The sequence below is a fragment of the Equus przewalskii genome, chromosome 19, assembly GCF_037783145.1.
Source record: "Equus przewalskii isolate Varuska chromosome 19, EquPr2, whole genome shotgun sequence".
Taxonomy (NCBI): Eukaryota; Metazoa; Chordata; class Mammalia; order Perissodactyla; family Equidae; genus Equus; species Equus przewalskii.
Window position 1 is genome coordinate 12,296,233 of NC_091849.1, and position 20,353 is coordinate 12,316,585.

Sequence of the window (20,353 nt, forward strand, 5' to 3'; positions counted from 1 at the left end):
CTTTCAGGTAGGCTAAACATGCTATTTTTGGAAAAGTTATAAGAGACATTTAAAAGGCAGAGGCCTTGCATCCATATCTCCCTTCCCAATTAGCTGGTTAGAGAGCAAAGCAAAGACTTGGAGTGAAAGATGTTTGGCTTGTGTGTTTTGTGTGTGTGAGTGTGTGTGTGTCTTGCATGGCTGTGTGTATATGTACACAGTGAAAAAGAGGAATCCTAACACACAAAGAGTGTTCTTATTTACACAAAGACGTTGATAGTTTCAGAGCAATTTCTAGGAAGGAGAATTTTTATCCGGCTGGCATTTTCTAATAGGGGGAAGAGAAGAGAATTAAGTGACTGTTGGTGGAGGCATAGTGTTGGGAACTTTATGTTGATTATGAATTCAATTTGTATTTAAGAATATGTTTTACTGAGTACTTCTTAAAAATTTACTGTGCAAAAGCTGAGAGACAAAGACTGAATAAAGTACATTCCTTTATGCCAAGGAATTTACAGTCTAGAAGGTGAGGCAGGAGAACAAGTGGTGATTATAATCGGGTGTAATGAGTGTTATGCAAGAAGTCTATACAGAGTTATTATGCAGGAACACATAGGAGGGGCACTTAAACTTAATCTTAGCCAAAGGATGACGGTCTGAGTACAGAGAGCCAGACAAGCTTGGTAAACACGTATGTGGGGGTGGGGGGTTTAGGAAGACTTCCACCTTGGGTCTTGAAATACTGGTGCAGAAGTATAGAGACGGCTTCATTGGGGGCAGAGGAAAAGACACAAGGAAGCTGCTAGAGGCAAGAGAAGCCTTGACGAGTTCAAGGACGCTGCTTGAACAGGTGTGGCTGGGAGGCAAAGGTGTTCTTAGAATTTAGATTCATCATGATGACTGGGAAATTAGTGAAGGATTTAAAGTGGGGAAAAATAGAATTCATTTTGCATTTTATTAAAAATGTTTCAGCATTTTGAGTAAAGGCATATGATTATTTTTGTTTGTTTGTTTGTTTTTTTGACTTTTGATTATCTGGAATGATAAGAAATGAGGGACAGGGACCTTGCTATAAATGGAAATTCATATGATCTCCTAATTATCATGCTCGTTGTTAGTCTAATTTTCTCCCCATGAAACTTTTAATTGGAACTTATAGTAAGTTATAAAATAAACTCATTTAGGTCAATTGTCTTGCAATGTAGTGAATATATTATGAGGAAAGTGAAACTGGAGGCAGGAGACCAGCCATGTGGTTGTTCAGGAATCCAAGGAGTGGAAACGCTGCTAGGAGGGAATTGATACAACTGGGAAGGAGGAGTGGAGGAAACACGGCTGTCAAGGATGATGTGCATTTCTGACTTGGGCAACTAGGAGGATGGTGCTAAAACAATGGTTAACATTTATTGAGCACTAACTATGTGCCAGGTACTGTTCTACATGCTTTACATATATGAATTCATTCAGTACTTACAACACAATGACGTAAGTACTACCCTTTTCTCATTTTACAGATGAGGAAATGGAAACAGGAAGATGATAAGTAGCTTGCCCAAGGTCACATAATTAGTTAAGAAACAAATTTGGGAGCGGTCAGTTCATAGAGGTCCTGAAGACAAAAAAATAGATAGAAATACCCGGAAAGCATCTGTTGGATGAGGAAAGGAAAGGGCCAAGGGCAGAACCTTGGGAAATTCCAATATTTCAGGAGTGGCAGAGGAAGAGACGCCTGTAAGAGATGGAGTTGGATCAGCCCAAAAAGTTGAAGACCTCAGAAGACAATGGTGTGATAGAGAGGAAGGGCCTCCAGGTTGGGACTGCCACCTGCCTTTTCCAAATGAGGAAGTGGAATCCGGGAAGTGGAAGAGCTGGGGTGTTGTGCTCTTCCCACTGCTCCCTGGCCCCTTTCTGATTAAGGCAGCATTTGGAGGACAGACACATGACTTTTATTTTTATTTTTGGACTCGATTATCTGGAATGATGAGGAATGAGGGACTGGGACTTGGTTATGAAATAAAATTTAGATTATGCCCTTATTATAATGCTGGTTGTTAGTCTAATTTCCTCTATATGAAATCTTTTACTGGAACACTCAATGAGTTAGAAAATTAAGTGATCTAAGTTCTCTCTTCTCTTTTCTTTCCACTAAGAACTAGCTAGAAAGTATCTAGGTAAGAGAAGCAGAAAACCCCAATAATCCAATAATCCCCTGGATACTCATTGGTGGTATAGTTAACCTTGAGGGCTTAGAGCTCACAAAGTTTGTTGACCATCCTTATTGCTTACAATAATTGCTAAGGTAACTTCATTAAATATTTTTTCCAGACTAAAATTCAGCAAACAACATGAGTTCTCAGAGATCCCTGCTTTTCTCAGATCACTGGGTAGCTGGCTATTTTCTTTCCTTTTCTTGAATTGTGTCAGCTCCAGAAGGTGCTATAATCCTGTTGGTCTTCATCTTTACAACAACACTACTGGGTAGCTCTTGGGGTTTTCAAGGGTCTTTAATCCCTGACACCTGGCCACTCTCCCATCTTAAACTAGTTACAGTCATGTATGACTTTTTATATATGTCACATATGCCATACATTTACTTTTCCTTTAAATTCTACATTTAAAAATCTCTTGCAAAAGCCAGCTTGAATATTTGAGTCCTTTACAAAGGTTAGTGCTTGGCTTACTTTTTGAAAGAATACTGCCTTTCCTCCTGAATTTTTAAGTTTTCATTTTTTCCCACTTTCTCTGGCAGTGCTTGCTGCTCAACTCCCATAGTCCCTGCTTGTATAGCCCTTAGCAGAACTTGTCAATTTGTGTTTATTTCTCCGTTTACTTGTTTGGCTGTCTCACCCATGACCTCCAAGATCTAAGGAGACAGGAATTGTGTATTTTACTCAGCAGTGCAAATTCTACTTGCAATTCCAGCTCCCTGCTCTTTTCGATACAACACATGGGTACCAGAATCAAGGAGGTGGGTACGTCCTACAAACTGGCCCCTAGGAAAGGAGATGGAAAGGGCATGAGATCTGTCCACTCCTGAAACTATCTAGAGAAGTGCCATGTTAGGGAGCCAGTTTGAGGGAGGTGGGCTGGGCCTGCAAGGCAGGGGGAGGTAGAAGACAAAGGATTGGGATGGAGGATAAAGGAGCCTATAAACCAAGATGGGAGCTAAAGTGAGCACTGACACAAGTGAGAAGCTGGAAGGATGGGATAGGGGTCAGAGAGAGATCAGGCAGGGCTGGTTTAGGATGGATTTTGCTAAGTCAGGGTGTCTGAGGACAGAATTCCTCTTCCTTATCGACCATTTTATATGCTCTTTCTCTGCAATGTGTTTTCTTGCACAGTCATTTCTCAGAAAAATGCTGTTAGGAAAATTTGACCCAAAGAGAAAAAACTGACTGGTGAAATGAAAATGATAAGAACCTTAAATTAAACTATGACCTATTATTCCTTTCAACAGAGAAAGAAGGAAAATCCAGAATGAGGGAAGGCAGATACCAGGGATTCCTGGAAAGTAGATTAGAAAACTTACCGTAAAAGTTAGGTATAAACCCGAAGAGACTGCTGGAAGGGAAACTGTTCAAGAGAAGTGGGAAGCTAAAAGTATGACTCAAAAAAGTATAACTGTAAGTACTCCAATCAAAAACAATTTTGATGAAGAAGGAAAAAGATAGATAGAAATCTGCATAATGAAACAGGAAGAAGTCTTAATTAGAATTCCTTGTAAAAAATCGACATAAAAAATGTAAGGAGGGGATATAACTAAGTGCAGATGTAAAGATGGCTTTAATCTATCTGTGAAAAAACAGTTCTGCAAAAAAATAAGAGAAAAGAAAAGCTTGTTTCTAGAGTGAGCTGAAACTTGCAAAAGTGTTTAACCAGAACAATAAAAGGGTCTTTAAAACCGACGTTCTCCATGAAGATGAGAAGCACCAAATCTGCTTTTCCAGTGTTGATAAGGCTTTAAACAATATACAAATGTAAGACCAGAAGAGAAAACTTCTTCCTGTTATATTCTATAATAACCTGGTCTTATTAATAGCATATTATTTTGTTGTTAGTAATAATTCCATACTCCCCAATAACTCTTACATACACTATTGTATTTAATAATATTTGACTATTTTTTCCTAACATATTGTCATAAATCGGAAAATCAGAATTCTTCATTTTCTATCTTCTCACTTGAGGCATTTAGTGCTTTGCTTTGTATGTGATTGGTTTAGCATCTCTATAGCCCAATGGGAAATTTCTGTAATCAATTGCATCTCAGGTAACAAAACAATTATAGGCAATTAAAGTGAAAGGGACTTTTTCCTCAGATAATTTCTTTCTTTTTTAGATATTTACAAACCACATTTTCTCCTCTGCCCACTTCATTAGCTCAACTCCGACATTTTCAGCCCAAATTAGGAAGCTCTCATGTGCTCAGTCTCGAAACCATGTCTTCCTTCTCATTGCCAAATCCTTCCTCTTTCAGACTTCTGTATACACTGCCCCTTCTGTTTCAGTTTTTTGACTTTTCAGTTTGAGGATCTCTGCTATCACTTATGATCTGAATATGTGAATAAGCGTTTCCCTTCAGTCAGCGTCCGGTAACAGAGCTTAGGTAAAATTGTTCTTCCTCAGTCATTCTCTGCATTTCTTTTACATTCTGCACTTGGCGATGTCTTGCTCTTTCCTTTTTTTCTGGATCCTTGACTGAAAAAGAATTGTGCATGGATCTCTGTATACCTCACTAATTAAACTCGCCCAGTCAATATGGTTGTCTCCATTGTTTGACATACAGCCTCAACTAGACACTTTCATTTAGGCATCTTGAGATAAGTAGCAGATGATGACTTCTCATTTTATAATGGGAAGAGGCAGACAGGGAGAGGCTAAGTACCTTGTCTGTCTCAACCAGGGTTTATTTGATTAGTTGACACGAGTTCCTGCTGAGTTGTATAACTTTAATTTGGACCATGTCATTATTAAACATTTCACTTTCCTAAGAATTGGGTGTTCTCAGAATTTGGCATTCGTGCTAAATGGCACATTGGGTCACTCTCCCCAGTTAAGGTCTATTTTCCAACGTGTTCTTTTGGCTCCTGCTTCTAAGTTTTTGGGTCGTGGTTGCTCCACAGCTGGTGGCCCTTTTGACGTTCCATATTCCTCGGAAGGAAACAAAGCTTTTGAAAAATTACTGAGAATTTATTACTTATTTATTACTTCTCATGTTATGTATTTAGAGTTTTGAACCAATATCATATCACCTTTAAGTGAAAGGAATAAAGTAAGTAGAGATTTGATTGAAAGAAACTAAAAAGCATAATTAAGATTAACATGTCCTAGTTTTCCAGTCATCCTTTGAGAGCAGGAAAGAAACAATCCATATCTCGATCTACATATATAGAAGAAGATGTTAACCAATCAAAGAGGGGAGCTGGGCGTTTGGTTGGAAATCTCTGCATGTTGGAAACCTATGCTCTTTGTCCTACTTTGTCAGGTCCAAGTGACAATAAACTGGCAAAATGTGCCTTGGAAGGGGGAGACGTATGGGGGAGAACTGGGAAAAAGGAGGCCGCTGGTGCAGAGACCTGGTCATTAGTCCAAAAAGATAGTTTCTTCCAGATAACGTACAAAAATAGAATGGACATTGGGGGAGAAAGAACAACCAGAAAGAAACAGTGCTGTAAAACGCTTTATCTAGAAAATGAGCCCTCCCTGACTAGTCTTGAAACAACTTTGGAAAAAAGTCTTTACACAAGCTACTTTGCAGTTCACAAGATCTTTTCCACTTTGTAGCAAGATGACGCGCTTTGCATGAACATTATCAGTTTTAAGATTCTCAGACTCATGCGTCCCTGCTTCCCTCACCTCCCAGGCAGGAGGAGGCTGAGAACCGGGCCCCGCTCCTGCCTCATCCTTCTCCCTCCTTCCTCTCCTCCTCCTTTAAGGTGAGTCTTCATACTGCTTTCTCTGCAGTGGAATTATGCCTGAAATTCAGCCAGAGGCAGATACCTCCCTTCATTTTCTTCCATTTTTCTTTTCCCCATATTTCTCTAAAATAAATCGACATCGTAAAGTGGTAACAAACACAACATCATCACTCTGCATTTTTGCTCTTGTGAGTCATGCAAAAAGGCAATGTACTTCACTGCCTTTGGCTTTACCTCACTGTCCTTACTAGAACCTGCACTTAGGGAGACAGTAATCAATAAATGCTAAATAATATTAACAAAAAGTATGCAGGAGTTTCTAAGCTTCAAAGAAAAAAAAATTTAAAGACATCACTTTCCAGGAAAATTATTCTTGTAACCACTCCAAAAGTTTTTTTTTTTCATCAAAAGAACAAATGGAAAAAAGTACAAATGCCAAATCAAACAGAACCCTTAGCATTAAATATATTCTGGAGTTTGTGAAATTAAATTTGCATTTTTAAATGAATCCAAATGCCCCTTTACAAAAGTAACCCACTTTTCTTCATTGTTTTTCCTCTATGATGACAGCCAATAATAAATATTCTTTCCTCTTTCCCTGCATACTCATATTTGGGAAAAAGATTGTTTGAAGAGAAATGTACTTTTATCAAAGTTATAGTTTAGAGAGGGAAGTTTCAATTACCTGTGGGTAGGCAGCAGGTAGGAATAATAAAAATAATCTTTGTTTTAAATCTTTTTTCATGGAAGGAAGAGAGACAAGAAGAAATGTAGGAAGTCAGAGAACTTTTCTAGAATTCTATAGTAAAGATTTTTTTCCCCTGCAAATGACTGAGTCCAAAAAGGAGATTTGCAAAATGTGGGAATAATTCTAACTCATTTAATATTTTCTAATACAAATAAGATCCAGGCCTTCTACTGGCGACACAGTCCACACAACGAACTGTCAAAATCATTAGAGCTTAAATGTCCCCAGAAAGAGTTCTTCACGGTTCCTATGGCTTTACCTTTCAGCAGCTCACATTCAGTTCATGCTTAGGAGATGAGCAATCACAGTAGCAAAGCCATAGGCATTCTACATTCCACTGGCACATTACAGAGATATTGGAAATATTAACCATATGTGTCACCTGCACAATCTTTCTTTCATCAATATTGGCCATCTGGTCCCACTGAAACTGTAAATCCAATAACCAAATCATCTCATTAAAATTCCCTGCCCTTCTTAGCTATTTCCTCTCCTTTGCCACACCTTCTAATTCCTCTCACCTTTGAAGATCTTTCCTGCTACCCTTTAAAACCTCCATTCAGCCTCTTTGATTCCATGATTATTTCTTGGATCATTGAGTACCTAGCATCATGGTAGCCCTCACTTCCTTTAGGTACCTCAGCTTTCCTCACCTCAATGATTGTCATTCTCCACCCCCCACCCCATGACTTTTATGAATTCCATGTCAGTCTATTGAATTGTGACTATGAAGTCCATCTTACCTTTACACTGGAACACACAAAATACCTAGAATTACTTTTGACATCCAATGGGGCTCAATAAACATATATGCACATGAAATTACAGAAATCGAATAAGCGAAGCTTTCTGACATCAGATTTCTAATATGAAAATGAATTTCAGGTGAATCATTTTCTTGTTATTTTCCTAGGGTAGCTGTCTAAATTTCAGCATGACACCAAAGGTCTTTTACACAAAAGTTAAGAAAGAGCTAAGACCTCTGGCTTTATTTTTTGCCGTTATGTATGAGATGTGAAAGAATCTTTTTTACCCTACTTTAATGAGATATAACTGACATATAACATTGTGTAAGTTTAAGGTGTACAACGTGCTGATTTGGTGCACTTACATACTGCAAAACAATGACCAATATAGCGTTAGCTAACACCTCTATCACATCACCTCATTACCATCTCTTTTTTGTGGTGAGAATATTTAAGATCTACTCTCTTAGCAACTTTCAAGTACATAATGAAGTATTGTTAACTATATTCACAATGCTGTGTATTAGATCCCCAGAACTTATTCGTCTTCTAACTGGAAGTTCGTACCCTTTGACCAGCATTACCCCACTTCCCTCACCATTACCCCCCCACAACTCCTGGTAACCACCATTCTACAAGAAACCCTTAAAAAACAATAAGGAAATGCACAATCAGAGATGAAACAGAGTCATGAAAAGAGTTCTGACAGCAGTGGATTTAACCACAGTCAGCCTGTTGAATGTCACACATATGCAATTTGCTTAAGAAAACATATTTACATGGCACCTGCCCTCCAGAATTAATTCCTTTTACCATCCCATTCAAACACATGGAAAGAAAGCTTATCTAGAATGACTACATAAATTAGGTAGAGAAATGACTTGACTTCACTCCACTCACCCCCAAGCGGCCTTCCTTTTTAAGCCCTGCATCAGAATCCCTTTAGTTCCACATGTCATGAATAATATGGAATTAAAATTAAAGAAAAAAAGATGGGGAGGCTCTCTGATGTGTGAAATGTTACGATTACTCTCCCATTCTAATCTATAGGTTCATATGTGTGTGTTGTGTGTGTATGTGTGTGTGAGTGAAAACACTCAGAATATGTAAATTTGGGGTTGAAGGTCGAAATAAGATAAAAGACAACTACCAAAATATTGAAACGATAAGCCAAGGGGGAGTATCAACTAGAGAATTTTTTTTGTATAAACTTCTTGTTCTTCTAGATTATGTATGCCTGAACTTCTGTTTCTTTGAGGTGCGTCCACATGAGAATTTTGATATGGAATATTTGGAGATTATCTTGGAAAGCAGAGGTCAGAGAACAGAATTAAACCAGGGCTTCATTTTTAACATAATAAGGCATAAGACACTAAAAGAGAAGGAACAGTGTTCCCCAAGAATGGTAAGCACGCTGGAGCAGGTACATAAAGTGAAAGTGCATGGCTGACCATTTTTTATTTCTAATAACTTCATAAACACACACTAATTATGTTTATTTTAACATGTATTAAACTATGACTTCATGTACATTATTTAACCATATGAATATGTATATTATTTAACCACACGAACCATGATTTTATGTATGTTATTGCTTGGGATAGTACTGATGTTCAGTTCCCTTAAAATTATTCAAGCAAAAGAAATGTCAGTGGAACGGAAAATATTCAGTAAAAATGTACGGGTGATGCACAAATATGGCAAAAGTTGTGAAAGAGGTTCATGAATGACTGAGGTTTGGGAAATGCTAGGTTAAAAAGCTGGACACATTCTTTTAAACTAAACTCTTGCTATCTGTCATTGTCTTATGGAGGAAAGCATCAAGGAAGTAAAGTTGCATACGTTATATGTTTTTAAAATGCATGGGATGAATCTCTCCTGAGCATCATCCTATTTCCTGTCCTAAATCAACCATTATAGTTTGGAGTGTAGGGAGAAGCTGTGTTTGTTCATGACTCCTGGAGGTGTGTAATGTGTCATGGAGTAATGTCTGTCGTGCTCGATCTATCACAACAGCGCTATGCAAAGTGAAAATGTGAAATGGTCAACGCTGTGCAATTGGACCAGGTCTGGGGGCATGGAGCACTTCACTGCACCTACAACAAAGTAGTTCCCCGTTCTTTGTGCTGTCCTCAAGCAACCTAACGGCTGTTCTTTTTGCTGAGCTAACGCGGCATCACACAGCAGGTTTATTGGCTTGGCAAACTTGCAAATTCTATTACGCAAAAATTGAGAAAGAGCAACGCTGAAGAGGGCTAAAAACAGTATACTTTGTTACTGTGTAGTATCTGTATTTGGGGCTCTGGCTGTTTTATTTATAGATATCTATTAATACACAGCAAGAGATACAGAAAGAAATACATAAAAAATAGCTTTATCAAATAGTTTCCAGTGTTCAAGTGTAACCTCAAAAGCAAGAACAGCAACAAGAAACTGCTCTATTGAAAAACGCCGTCTTATATCTTCTCCCCTTTCCCTTCCCTCTGCTCTCTGAGGAGCACTGCAGCTAACAAGAGCCTTTCCCTTCCTAGATCTTGGAGGGGTGGGGTGGGGGGCTGTGGATGGAAGTGGGATCTCCACCTTTATTTCTTTGTCCAGCCTTTGTAACCTCCTCCCGTCCTACCTCCCTCTCCAGCAATGCTTCAAGTGCAGGAGAGGTGGGAGCATCTAGCTTGTAAAACTGGTTTGTTGGGGTTCTTTCTCCCTCCTCCTCTTGCTTCTTGGGAAAATTTCTTGCTGGGCAGCTGCCTGGCAGTGCCACGGCTGCTTTCTTTGGCCTTGAAAGGGGCTGCTCTTTCCTCCTAAAGGAGGAAAAGGGGCTGCTGCAAGAGATGGACATGGTGAGATGGAGGGAGAAGGCAGATGCCACCACTTCGCCAAGACACAGAAAGAAAGAGAAATGGAAATATGCACATGTACACACACACACATGCGAGTGTGCATGTTGGAAACTCAAGACTCAAAGAAATGAGGGCGAGATTGTACTTGGGATGATAGGACCCTCTCACGTCTGAAATCCTGTGCATTTGTTTTAACAGAAGGCCTGGCGTGAAGGGTGGGGGTGACTGGGGGCGGATCGCTGGGCCCACCTTTTGTATTTATAATTCAAATACATTCACAGGATGACACAGACAGGAGAGAAGAGGGAGAGCTGTGGGAAGGGGTGTGAGCAGTTTCATTTTGCTTCTCTTCCCCACCTGATTGTTGGGTGCTACTGACGCCCGCAGGGGCAGCCTCACCAAGGTGGGGGCAGCGGTGGGAAGATAGGCTTCCCTGCTGGAGGGTAGCCCAGGCTGGACCTGGAGAGATTAGGGAAGGCGGGGGTGGTTGTTTCCTGGGAGGAGTTTAGGACAGGTTGGTCCTGACTGTGGCCAGGGTTTGGTCAAAGTTGCCAGGAGGTTAATAAAAAGAGCAGGGGGAGACCCTGCCAAGATATGTTTCCCAGGCCACCTTTGCCTCCCTGGGGAAAGATGGATCTTGTGAATGTGATATCAACTCTCCTCTGCTGTCCCTGTGGTCTGCTGGGGGGAGGATATTGGGACACGCTGGCCAGAGCTGAGATGGGTGATGCTGGCTTCCTGCTTGGTGCCACCCAGTCTTAGGGGGAGCTGTGCCCTCCCAGCCCCCAGGGCTGGGCAGAGTCAGCATACGGAGGAGGCAGAGGGCCAGGTAGAGGCCTGGGCAGAGGCCCCTCTGGGTGTGAGTGTGTGTGGGGGTGGAGGCAGGAACCCTCCTCCGCATCTCCAGCTCTTGTTGCAGTGACTCTTTCAGGGCGCACATCTCGTTATGGTTCTGACATCGCTATTCTCGGTAACTGACAGTAACATCTCCCCAACCGTGATTTCCAGGGAAGTCCAAAGGGCCCAAGTGTGCCCAGGTCCACAGCTTTAGTGTTGGGATAAAAATCTGTCTTTTTGATTCTAGAGGTGATGGGTAAGCAGGGAGAAGGAGGGGAAAATCGTTCCTTGGGATCTTCTTGAACAGTGAAAATAGGTCCACGCTTGAACCCCCTCTCCCATTCCTGGGCGAGGTGGGAGGAGGGAGAGTGGAGTAAAGCAAGATGAGGACATGGAGGAAGCATTTCTTCCATGACCTTCCTAGGTGGGAGGTAGAAACTCATCTCTTTCCTGTGCAGGAAGATGCTCTGAACTGATCCCACAGGCCTTACTCAGCGGACTATGAAAACTGGTGGAGCAAGGAAATTCTGGCTGCCTCAGTGTTCTCACCTGAAAAGAGAGGCTAGTTGAAAAAGCCAATGTCTTACATTTATGTTTTGTTTCATACACTACAGCGTGTTGTCACCTCTGCAGTAACTGCCCTGTGCCTACCTCAGGGGATATTTCAAGGTTAAATACACAGGTAATTGCTCTGCACATGTAAACACGTTATTAAACATGAGGGATTGTCTGATCCCTTTATTCAGCATGGGCATGTCCTCCTTCCCAATACCACCCTGAAAGCATATTCAGCTAACCCTGCGGCAGGAACACGCCTTTGCCCCAAATGAAGGGGCCAAAGGAAAAAACAGACCCAGAGAAGGTGTCCCTGTGTAGGGAGTGGATGGAAGATTTTGAGGGGCACTCCCCTTTCTTACGCTGGGCGCCATTCCGTGCCTTTCTTCAGCTCCTACCTCAGGTTGCATTTCCTTCTGTTATTCTGAAGCTGAGACTTTTAACTTTTTGTCCTCATAAAACATCCGCCCCTGTGGCTCTTCACCTCCCCCTGGCGGTCCTCTCCCGCTATTTCTTAAGATTGGTGCCATTGAACGTGGGAGAGGGGACGAAGGTTGGGCACAGAAAAAAGCTTAGGGGGGCTTCTAATCAGTCATCTTGAAAGGACTGAGTGTGTGCCTGAAAGGCTGCTTTTTTTTTTTTTTTTTAACTTCCCTTCCTTGCCATTCCCTCGCTGTTTTTTTTTTTTTTTTTTTTTTTTTCCCACTGTGGACGCAAACAACTTTCGCCAAAAAGACTTGGGGAGGGGCTTGAAGTAAGAGAGGAGTACGTTCCTCTGCCAGAATACTTTGACCCCAAGTCGAGGGGAGTGAAGAGGGAGAGAGCTCCCTTGTTCGATCACCACTAAAAAATCGGAGAGACATAAAAGGAAAATGAAGTGAACAACAATTAAAAAAATTCCCCGGGCACAACAATACAATCTATTTAAACTGGAGCTCATACTTCTCATACCAATGGTATGACTTTTCTGGAGTCCCTCTTCTGATTCTTGAACTCTGGGGCCGGCAGCTTGCAAAGGGGAAGCCGACTCCAGCGCCGCACGGGCAGGTTTACCAAAGGTCTCCAATGGGTATTTTCTTTTTCTTAGCCCTGCCCCTGAATTGTCAGACGGCGGGCGTCTGCCTCTGAAGTTCGCAGTGATTTCCTTTAGAGCCTGGCCTTATCTCCGGCTGCACGTTGCCTGTTGGTGACTAATAACACAATAACATTGTCTGGGGCTGGAATAAAGTTGGAGCTGTTTACCCCCACTCTATGGGGGTTCAATATAAAAAGGCGGCGGAGAGCTGTCCGAGCCAGACGCGCTTCTGCATCTGTGCTGGGGCGAGCGCCCAGAGGGACCTCGGGGCTCCGCCGCTGTCCCCGCGCGCCACCACCGCGTGCGTCTTCAGACGGTTCCCGCTGCCTTCTTTCTCTCCTGGCAGAAACTTCTTTTTCTCCCCATTAGAGAGCACTTAGGCTGCAGGATCGCTTTGAGATCTGAATAACCAGAAGCGCTTGGAGGGAGCTGAAGCTGTTTTTCTTCGTTTTCCTTTGGGTTTAGTTCGCGGGAGAGACTTTTGATCCTTTTTCCAGAATGGATTATTTCCCCATGATTTTCTCTCTGCTGTTTGTGGCGTTCCAAGGAGCTCCAGAAACAGGTAGGCACGTTGACTTGTAAATCTCTGAATGTTGATGTCTTCTTATCCAGCTTAATGCTTTTCTTGCTTCTGTTTTTCCCTCTTCTTTTTATTACTGCAGCTCAGATTTCAAGTGTCTGGGAATTATTGCTCAAAGCTACTTAAGTCTTCCAGTGGAAAAAGAAAATCCTCTGTTGAACACAATTGTTCCTATTGCATGAAGATAACATTATTATTATTGCGTAGTGTATTTCCTTGGCTTTTAAAAATATAACTCAAGAAAAGACTAGAGTTTAGCCAAATGTATATTTGCAATGTATGTGTTCATATGCGTAATAGGACACAGAGGAACTTATATCTTATTCAAAGACTGTTTTAATGGTGTGTTAATGTGTAAAATATTTAAACATTTCAGCTTGAAGCCAAGGAATTTTATTCAAGTCATTCAAGCAATATATGAGCAGTAAAATCACCTGCGGAACAGTCTGCTGAGTAACCCCCCGGGCAGTTTCAGGGTGAATCAGATGTTTTCGTTAAAATTTGTCATTATTGAGTTTAGGTTTCCTTTGGCAGGTTTTTGGCACCCGAAAGAGCTTGAGCTCTCTTTTCAGTTGTATTCACCTGTCCCGGGAGGGGAGCCGGGCTCAGTCTTGCCTGCTTAAGGATTTAGATAGTTACGTGTGCATCTGCTGCTTTCCCTCCTTTAGGGTCACTGCACTTTTTTTGTCTTTTCTTGACCCTGACTAAAGAGAAAGGATGTCAAGGGAATGAAAAATCCTGGAATGTGTCTGATCATTTGAAATGTACAAAATTGGGCAGATAAGCCGCACGGCTAACTTGTCAGAAGGACAGGCGATGGTGCAGTGGGGATGGGGGAGGTGGCGAATCCCACACACGCCCTGATGCTCCCGGGACTCCGAAGTCAAAATCCGCAGAACCGTGACTAGGTGCCCCGAGCTGCTGTTCAGCTTCACCTTAGGTCAGAGGTTTCTGCGCATTTTATTGCCTGAAATGACGATCGTAGAGCTGATTTCTCTTCTTTCTCTCCAGTCATCTCCCCAAAGCTCTTGACCTCCACCTGTTTCAAGGGGTATATATCATCCCGGCCACTCCCTACCCCATACAAGGTGTGAAGTGGTGGATGCTCCCTAAATGGAAGGTCATCCTGCCTGGAAAAGGCTCTGAGTCTGGGAAAAAGCAGTGGTTTATTTACTTTTAGCCAATTTTAGGCCACTGTGGGTTGCACTGTCCTACTGAGCTCCATGCAGAAGCCAACCCACATTTCTAACTGGGAGCATTTTCAAATATTTCCTTGAAGGCAGCTTCCAGGGGGCTGGTAAGTCCCTTTTCAGGTGTTTTTTTCCATTGCACTTCTATAATCTCTCTGATGGTGGGTAAGCCAGTGAGGGTAAAGGTGAAGTCACGTGAAAGAGGGAAAAAATAAAGTCTTTTTCCCCCTGTGTTTCTTGGTGAAGGCAGGCTGTACGCGTCACCTGCTTTGGTCTTCTCCGCTAGATCTGGTGTCAATCCTGTGATCCAGCGTGGCTCCAGGCCCCTGAGGAGACCTGTCCCACTGACCTGCTCTCTCTCTCCCCAGTGGTCTTGGGCGCCGAGCTCAGCACAGAAGCGGACGGCGGAGGGGAGAAGCCCTCTCCCAGTGCGCCCTGGAGGGCCCGCCGGTCCAAGCGCTGCTCCTGCTCCTCCTTGATGGATAAAGAGTGTGTCTACTTCTGCCACCTCGACATCATCTGGGTCAACACTCCCGAGTGAGTCTCTAGAGGGCATCGTAACTCTAATCATTCCCGGGGTCTGGCTTCACCAGAGCCTGGAGCCCGGTTGCTCTGGTTACTTTTGGGGGGAGCTCCTGCTTGGGATTGTGAAGGTAGCCTTTCTGAGGACATGAAAGTGCCTCGGTGGGGACAAGGCCCCTCCATTCCCAAAAGGAACAGGGTAGTTTGGATCTTAGCAACAGAAAGGGAGGGTCTTCTGAGGCCTGTGGCTCGGGCTACTCATGACAGGACAGATGGAAAGAGTTGATCACCAGCAGGAGGCTCCCTACATTTCTGAAGAGAAACTTTAAGTGTGGGGCCTCGGGGGCTTGTTCTCTCAGTGGGACCTGCCAGGGTTTAGGGAATAATTTGCTGAGGTCATATGTGGGTTAGCCCAACCTGTGCTTCTCAAGGGAGGGCAGAGACTTAAGAGGCAGAAGGGATTATAGAGAGTTACAATCCAATCCCTTCATTTGACTTACATTTAAACAAAAACTAAGACCCAAGATGTTGAAGTCCCTTGTGCAGGAATGAGTTTATGGTGCAGCTAAACCTAGAACCTGGATGTCCTGACTCCTCTGAACTTGCCCCTTAGAAAAGCCCGGTTCAAGACAGCAATGGAAACACGGTCTATAGATTTCTCTCCGGCCTCCAGAGTGAAGAAGGCAGTTTCCCCTCTTTCCCCCCCGAAAACCAGTTCACCCATCAGAAGCAGTCATAAACAAAAACACATTTATGGTGCCTGCCGTGTCCCATTATGGCCAAGGATGACCAAAATCCAAACAAAATCAAATCAAACCAAACAAAACCCACAGTGAGCCTAATACTTAGTAAGGTGATACTTCCAAGGGGAGGACTTGATTCCTTAGGTGAGAATCAAAACAGACACATTGGAAATGACTGCAGAGCCTTCTGGCAATGAGTCCTTCCATAGTCACTGATATCACCAAATTGCAGGAGATATGCAAACCCGGCCATGAACCTTGCATGCCGCCACCCCCTCAGGGGGCAGCTTTAGCACTATCATATATGACTTGAATTGAAAATAGGTTTTCAAAATCTTGTGAGTGATGGTTTTGCATTGAGGTTCCTCCCTCCCAAATAGCTAACTAAATAGAACATTAGAAAAGGAAGAAAATATAATCAGACGCCAAAGCAGAGATTTTATAATTTTAGATAAAAACCAATGTTGCTTGTGTCAAGAAGAAATGGAATTTGGTAAGTTTCATTGAATTAGAAAAACTGGTTTTCTCCTGGTTGGATACACACACTCAGGCCCATTGATGGGCATGTGATTCTGGCTGCTGCCATACTTCGCTCCCCTAAGTGTTACTACCAAGCGCTGTGTGTTGAGCTTCTTGTGTCCCAATGGAATGAGTTTGCCCTATGGAATGCATCATTTTGAAGACTATTAATTATGCTAATGTCTTTTGTTTCTCTCTTTTGATAACAGGCACATTGTTCCATATGGACTTGGAAGCCCTTCCAGGTCCAAGCGATCCTTAAAGGAATTATTTTCTACAAAGGCCACAGACCACAGGAATAGATGCCAGTGTGCTAGCCAAAAAGACAAGAAGTGCTGGAATTTTTGCCAAGCAGGAAAAGAACTCAGGTGAGTAGAAACACTTTACTTTCAATCAGTTTTACAGCCTCCTGGTCTCCCTTCTGTTAAGGGATTGCCTTCTTGATTAAGAGAGATTAGCAGAGACGTGGAGAGCACCTGAAGTTACCATTGCTGAAATGTTTTTCCCTATGTGTATTTTAACAGGGACCAAGACACTATGGAGAAAGGCTGGAATAACCAAAAGAAAGGAAAAGACTGTTCCAAGCTTGGAGAGAAGTGTATTCATCAACAGCTAGTGGAAGGAAGAAAAATAAGAAGGTAAGAGGCTCCCAGGAACAACTAGCCCCCCTCACCAATGCTAATGGTCTAATCCCCTAGTCATTCTTACCTTGATGGGAGAAAGGCTTAGAAGAAAATAGCAAATGGGATCTTCATATTCTATAGCTTAAAGAGAGCAAAAGGAATCCCTCTCAAATATTTTCTTGAAGGCCTTGCGCGCAGACCACTGCCCACAGACCACGGCCCACTGTGCACTTTGATGATCTTTAGCACACACCCCTCAGTCTACAGGTAGATTTCCCAAACCAACATATGTCTAGAGACAGTTTTGTCATATCCAGTCTGCACCTCTCTGAGTCAATATATTTGTATATTTATCGCTTTCCCTGAGAAATTAAAAATCATTTCAGAGAGAGGTTTTTTGGTTTTTTTTTAAATCAAAGTGTCATGTATAATCAAGTTCTTCAAAAAGTAGCAGTTATCCAAATGGCCATGGGGAAAAGAAAGTCATTAGGTAGGGTTGGTGAGAGTTAGAACATGCCGTTTTTCAGGTTTCTTTATATATTTTTTAATAGGGAAATGCACTTGGTGGAGAGCCAATGTCATTCCTAAAAGCTCTCTCATTTTCTAGTCCGTCATGAGCTAGGGCAGAGAAGGGATCCACGTTAGGCAATACCGCAGGGTTGGGAGGAGCAGCTCCACAGCGGTGACTCTTCCAAATCCTAAACCTTCTGGAATTCACAAGCTGGAGGGAGGAAACCTACTTTTAGATCTGTCACGTGTTCTACCTTTCCCTATCGTGGTCAGTGGAAACTTCTCCCAGGACTCCAGTGGCGAGGAGTTCTGTGATCAGTGTTCTGAGCACGGGCCTGGCAGTCATGAGCTCCCTATGAGCTGTTTCCCACTGATATGTGAGACTGTAAGACAGTCTTAGCTGGCCGTGACTTCACACGTGCCCTTGCAGTTTTCATATTTATGATCTCAGGCCACGAATGCTCCCTCAGATTATAAGATTATATAAACCACAGTTTCTGAACTGACTTGGAAATTATTAATTTTTCTATTAGTTTCTGATATATCAACTATGAAATCAACATTACAATTCTTCCCTCTTTCTTTCTCCTGCAAAAAGAAAACATTAAACCTGTAGACAAATTTTTTTTTAATAGCCATAGAACATTTGCTTTGGGCCATCCTGTACACCTCCTCTGTTTTTATTTCTTTTCCACTAAGTCACCTTTAATTCCTTATGTGATTAAGAAGACATTCATGACTATTTGAAACCTATGCTGAATTGCTTTCTCCACAGAGTCCCATCATGGTGGTGGCTGGGTTAGAGCCACAGAAGAAAAGAGAATATCTCTAGTTTACCTTAAAACTGTACTTTAAAATTGTATTTAATGCCCAATTCCTTTTAGATATGACCGTATCACCCTTCCTCTTTGCCCGTCCCCCCCATTCTAGGCATAGGAGGCAGGCTTTATGTTCACTTGATGGTAGCAAAGAGTAGCATGCTGTTGCAGTTGCTGGTGAAAGTTTAGGAGCTAGCCCTTCATTTATTTGTGCCAGATTCTAATTTTAGACGTTTGTTTTGCCCAGGAATGACTGTTTTTTTAGATGACATTTGTTTTCTCTTGTCTTAATAGGTTGGAGACCATCAGCAACAGCATCAAAACATCTTTTCATATTGCAAAGCTAAAAGCCGAGCTCTACAGAGAGAAGAAAGTGACCCACAACCGAGCACACTGATTCCAGATCCTCTGGGCCTGTCTGCAGCCATCTCCTTCACGGAGAGCTGTGTGCCCAACTCTGCACTCTCTCCACACTGGCTGGGATTAGAGCAAAAGCATCTTCTCTGCTTAGACCGTTTCTTGTTCCAGACTGGCAGAGGACCAGCATCCTTGTTCTGAACATTCCAAGAAAGACTATGGAGTCCCCCAACCCATCTTCACTTGCTCCCATCCGTGGTAACTGCTTTCGTCTTCTCTTCGTTTGGGGTGACAGTGGACCCATCAAAGAAAGCAGAGAGACACAGTGACCCGCCAGTTAGGGTGGCATCCTCCAGAGAGAGGTGAAGAGATTCCACGTGCAGGTGGAGCTCCCGAAGAGGGTCCCAAGGGAGTGTTTGTGTCTCACTCAGGCGCCTGGCACATTTCAGGGAGAAACTCCAAAGTCCACGCGAAGATTTTCTAAGGAATGCACAAATCGAAAACACTCGAAGGACAAACACTCGAGTAAAATAAAAAGACTTTTTTTTTAATTCATAAAATGCAAAACTGAAAGGAACTATTCCTACTGTAAATCAGGATGTGTTTCATGAATGCGTCTACCTCACCTGTAGTGCACTCTGGCAGAAGTATTTCCCCACCTTTAATTATTGCCTCCTCAAGCTCTTCCCCTCCTGCCGCTCTCTCCCCCAACCCCCCACACTAAGTCCTAGCCTCATAGAAGTCTAGTCTAATGTGTGTGTCAGTAGTAGATATAACATTTTCATGGTAATCTACTAGCTCTGATCCATAAGAAAAAAACGATAATTAAATCAGGAGATTGCCTTACCTTGATTTTTGGAAACACAATGGTATAGGGTTCTTTATGACAGACATTGAAGAGGAAACATTGGTTATGCTTTCAAGCAGTAAAATTCTTTTCCTTTATGTAACCGGCTAATGGAAGAGGTTGGATTAAATTTGGATGTACTTATTTTTTTATAGATATTTATATTCAAACAATTTATTCCTTATATTTACCATGTTAAATATATGTTTGGGCAGGCCATATTGGTCTATGTATTTTTTTAAAATGTATTTCTGAATGAAATTGAGAAAATGCTTTGTTTTGCCTATCAAGGTAATGACGTTAGAAAATAAATATTTTTTTCCCTACTGTACTGATTTTGAATCATTTCTGAAATTCCCAAGAAGTGGGCCAAACTGGTAGGAATTATGTAGGGGAATGGTTAAAGATGGTTTCTTAGGCGACAATTAGAAGGAAAATAGTCTTGGCTAATTAAAAAAAGAATCTGATCTACATCTTAAAAGTTGCCTTTAGATTGCATTAATGTAAAAACATAAAAACAAAGCAGAAAACCAGCTTTAACACCTCTGTCATTCCCTGGATAGCAGCCTTCTGCTTCCCCTTCACCTGAAAACCCTCCAAGGACTTCATCCATTAACTCCATTTGGGCTGTTAGACGGGACCCAACAGTTTAAGCTGATGGTGTGGTGAGAGGTGCTTGCTCCCTATTAACGGACTGAAGGAAAGAATGGCACGGTGACCTCTCAAATAGTTCCGCCAGCGTTGCTTTGAGGAAATAGCCTGCTCAGAGCAAATAGGGGCTCCCAAGTTCTTTTTATTTGCTCAGATCAAGAATTTTGTCTATTAAGGAACACTGAGTATTTTTGCTTCTTCACAGTAGCCCAGGACTGGACACAGACCCGTGGGGGTGGAGATACCAAATGCTGATTCCAGGTCTTGTGCATCACAGCACCATCCTCCTCTC

At 42.3% G+C, this 20,353-nt stretch overlaps 1 protein-coding gene across 1 annotated transcript; it reads left to right on the forward strand.

Annotated features, from left to right (window-relative positions):
- The first annotated feature begins 12,406 nt into the window (after positions 1-12,406).
- Positions 12,407-19,741, forward strand: EDN1 (endothelin 1). Its single transcript, XM_008523187.2, has 5 exons — positions 12,407-13,263; positions 14,840-15,008; positions 16,465-16,623; positions 16,780-16,893; positions 18,501-19,741. The coding sequence occupies exons 1-5, from the start codon at positions 13,200-13,202 to the stop codon at positions 18,601-18,603; spliced, it is 609 nt and encodes a 202-aa protein (XP_008521409.2). The 5' UTR covers positions 12,407-13,199; the 3' UTR covers positions 18,604-19,741.
- Positions 19,742-20,353: the final 612 nt, after the last annotated feature.

Excerpts from the sequence above, each read along its gene's own strand:
- EDN1 (XM_008523187.2), top strand. The coding sequence starts at position 13,200 with ATGGATTATTTCCCCATGATTTTCTCTCTGCTGTTTGTGGCGTTCCAA. Across the intron at positions 13,264-14,839 it reads CCAAGGAGCTCCAGAAACAG|TGGTCTTGGGCGCCGAGCTC; the intron begins GTAGGCACGTTG and ends CTCTCTCCCCAG. Across the intron at positions 16,624-16,779 it reads CAAGCAGGAAAAGAACTCAG|GGACCAAGACACTATGGAGA; the intron begins GTGAGTAGAAAC and ends GTATTTTAACAG.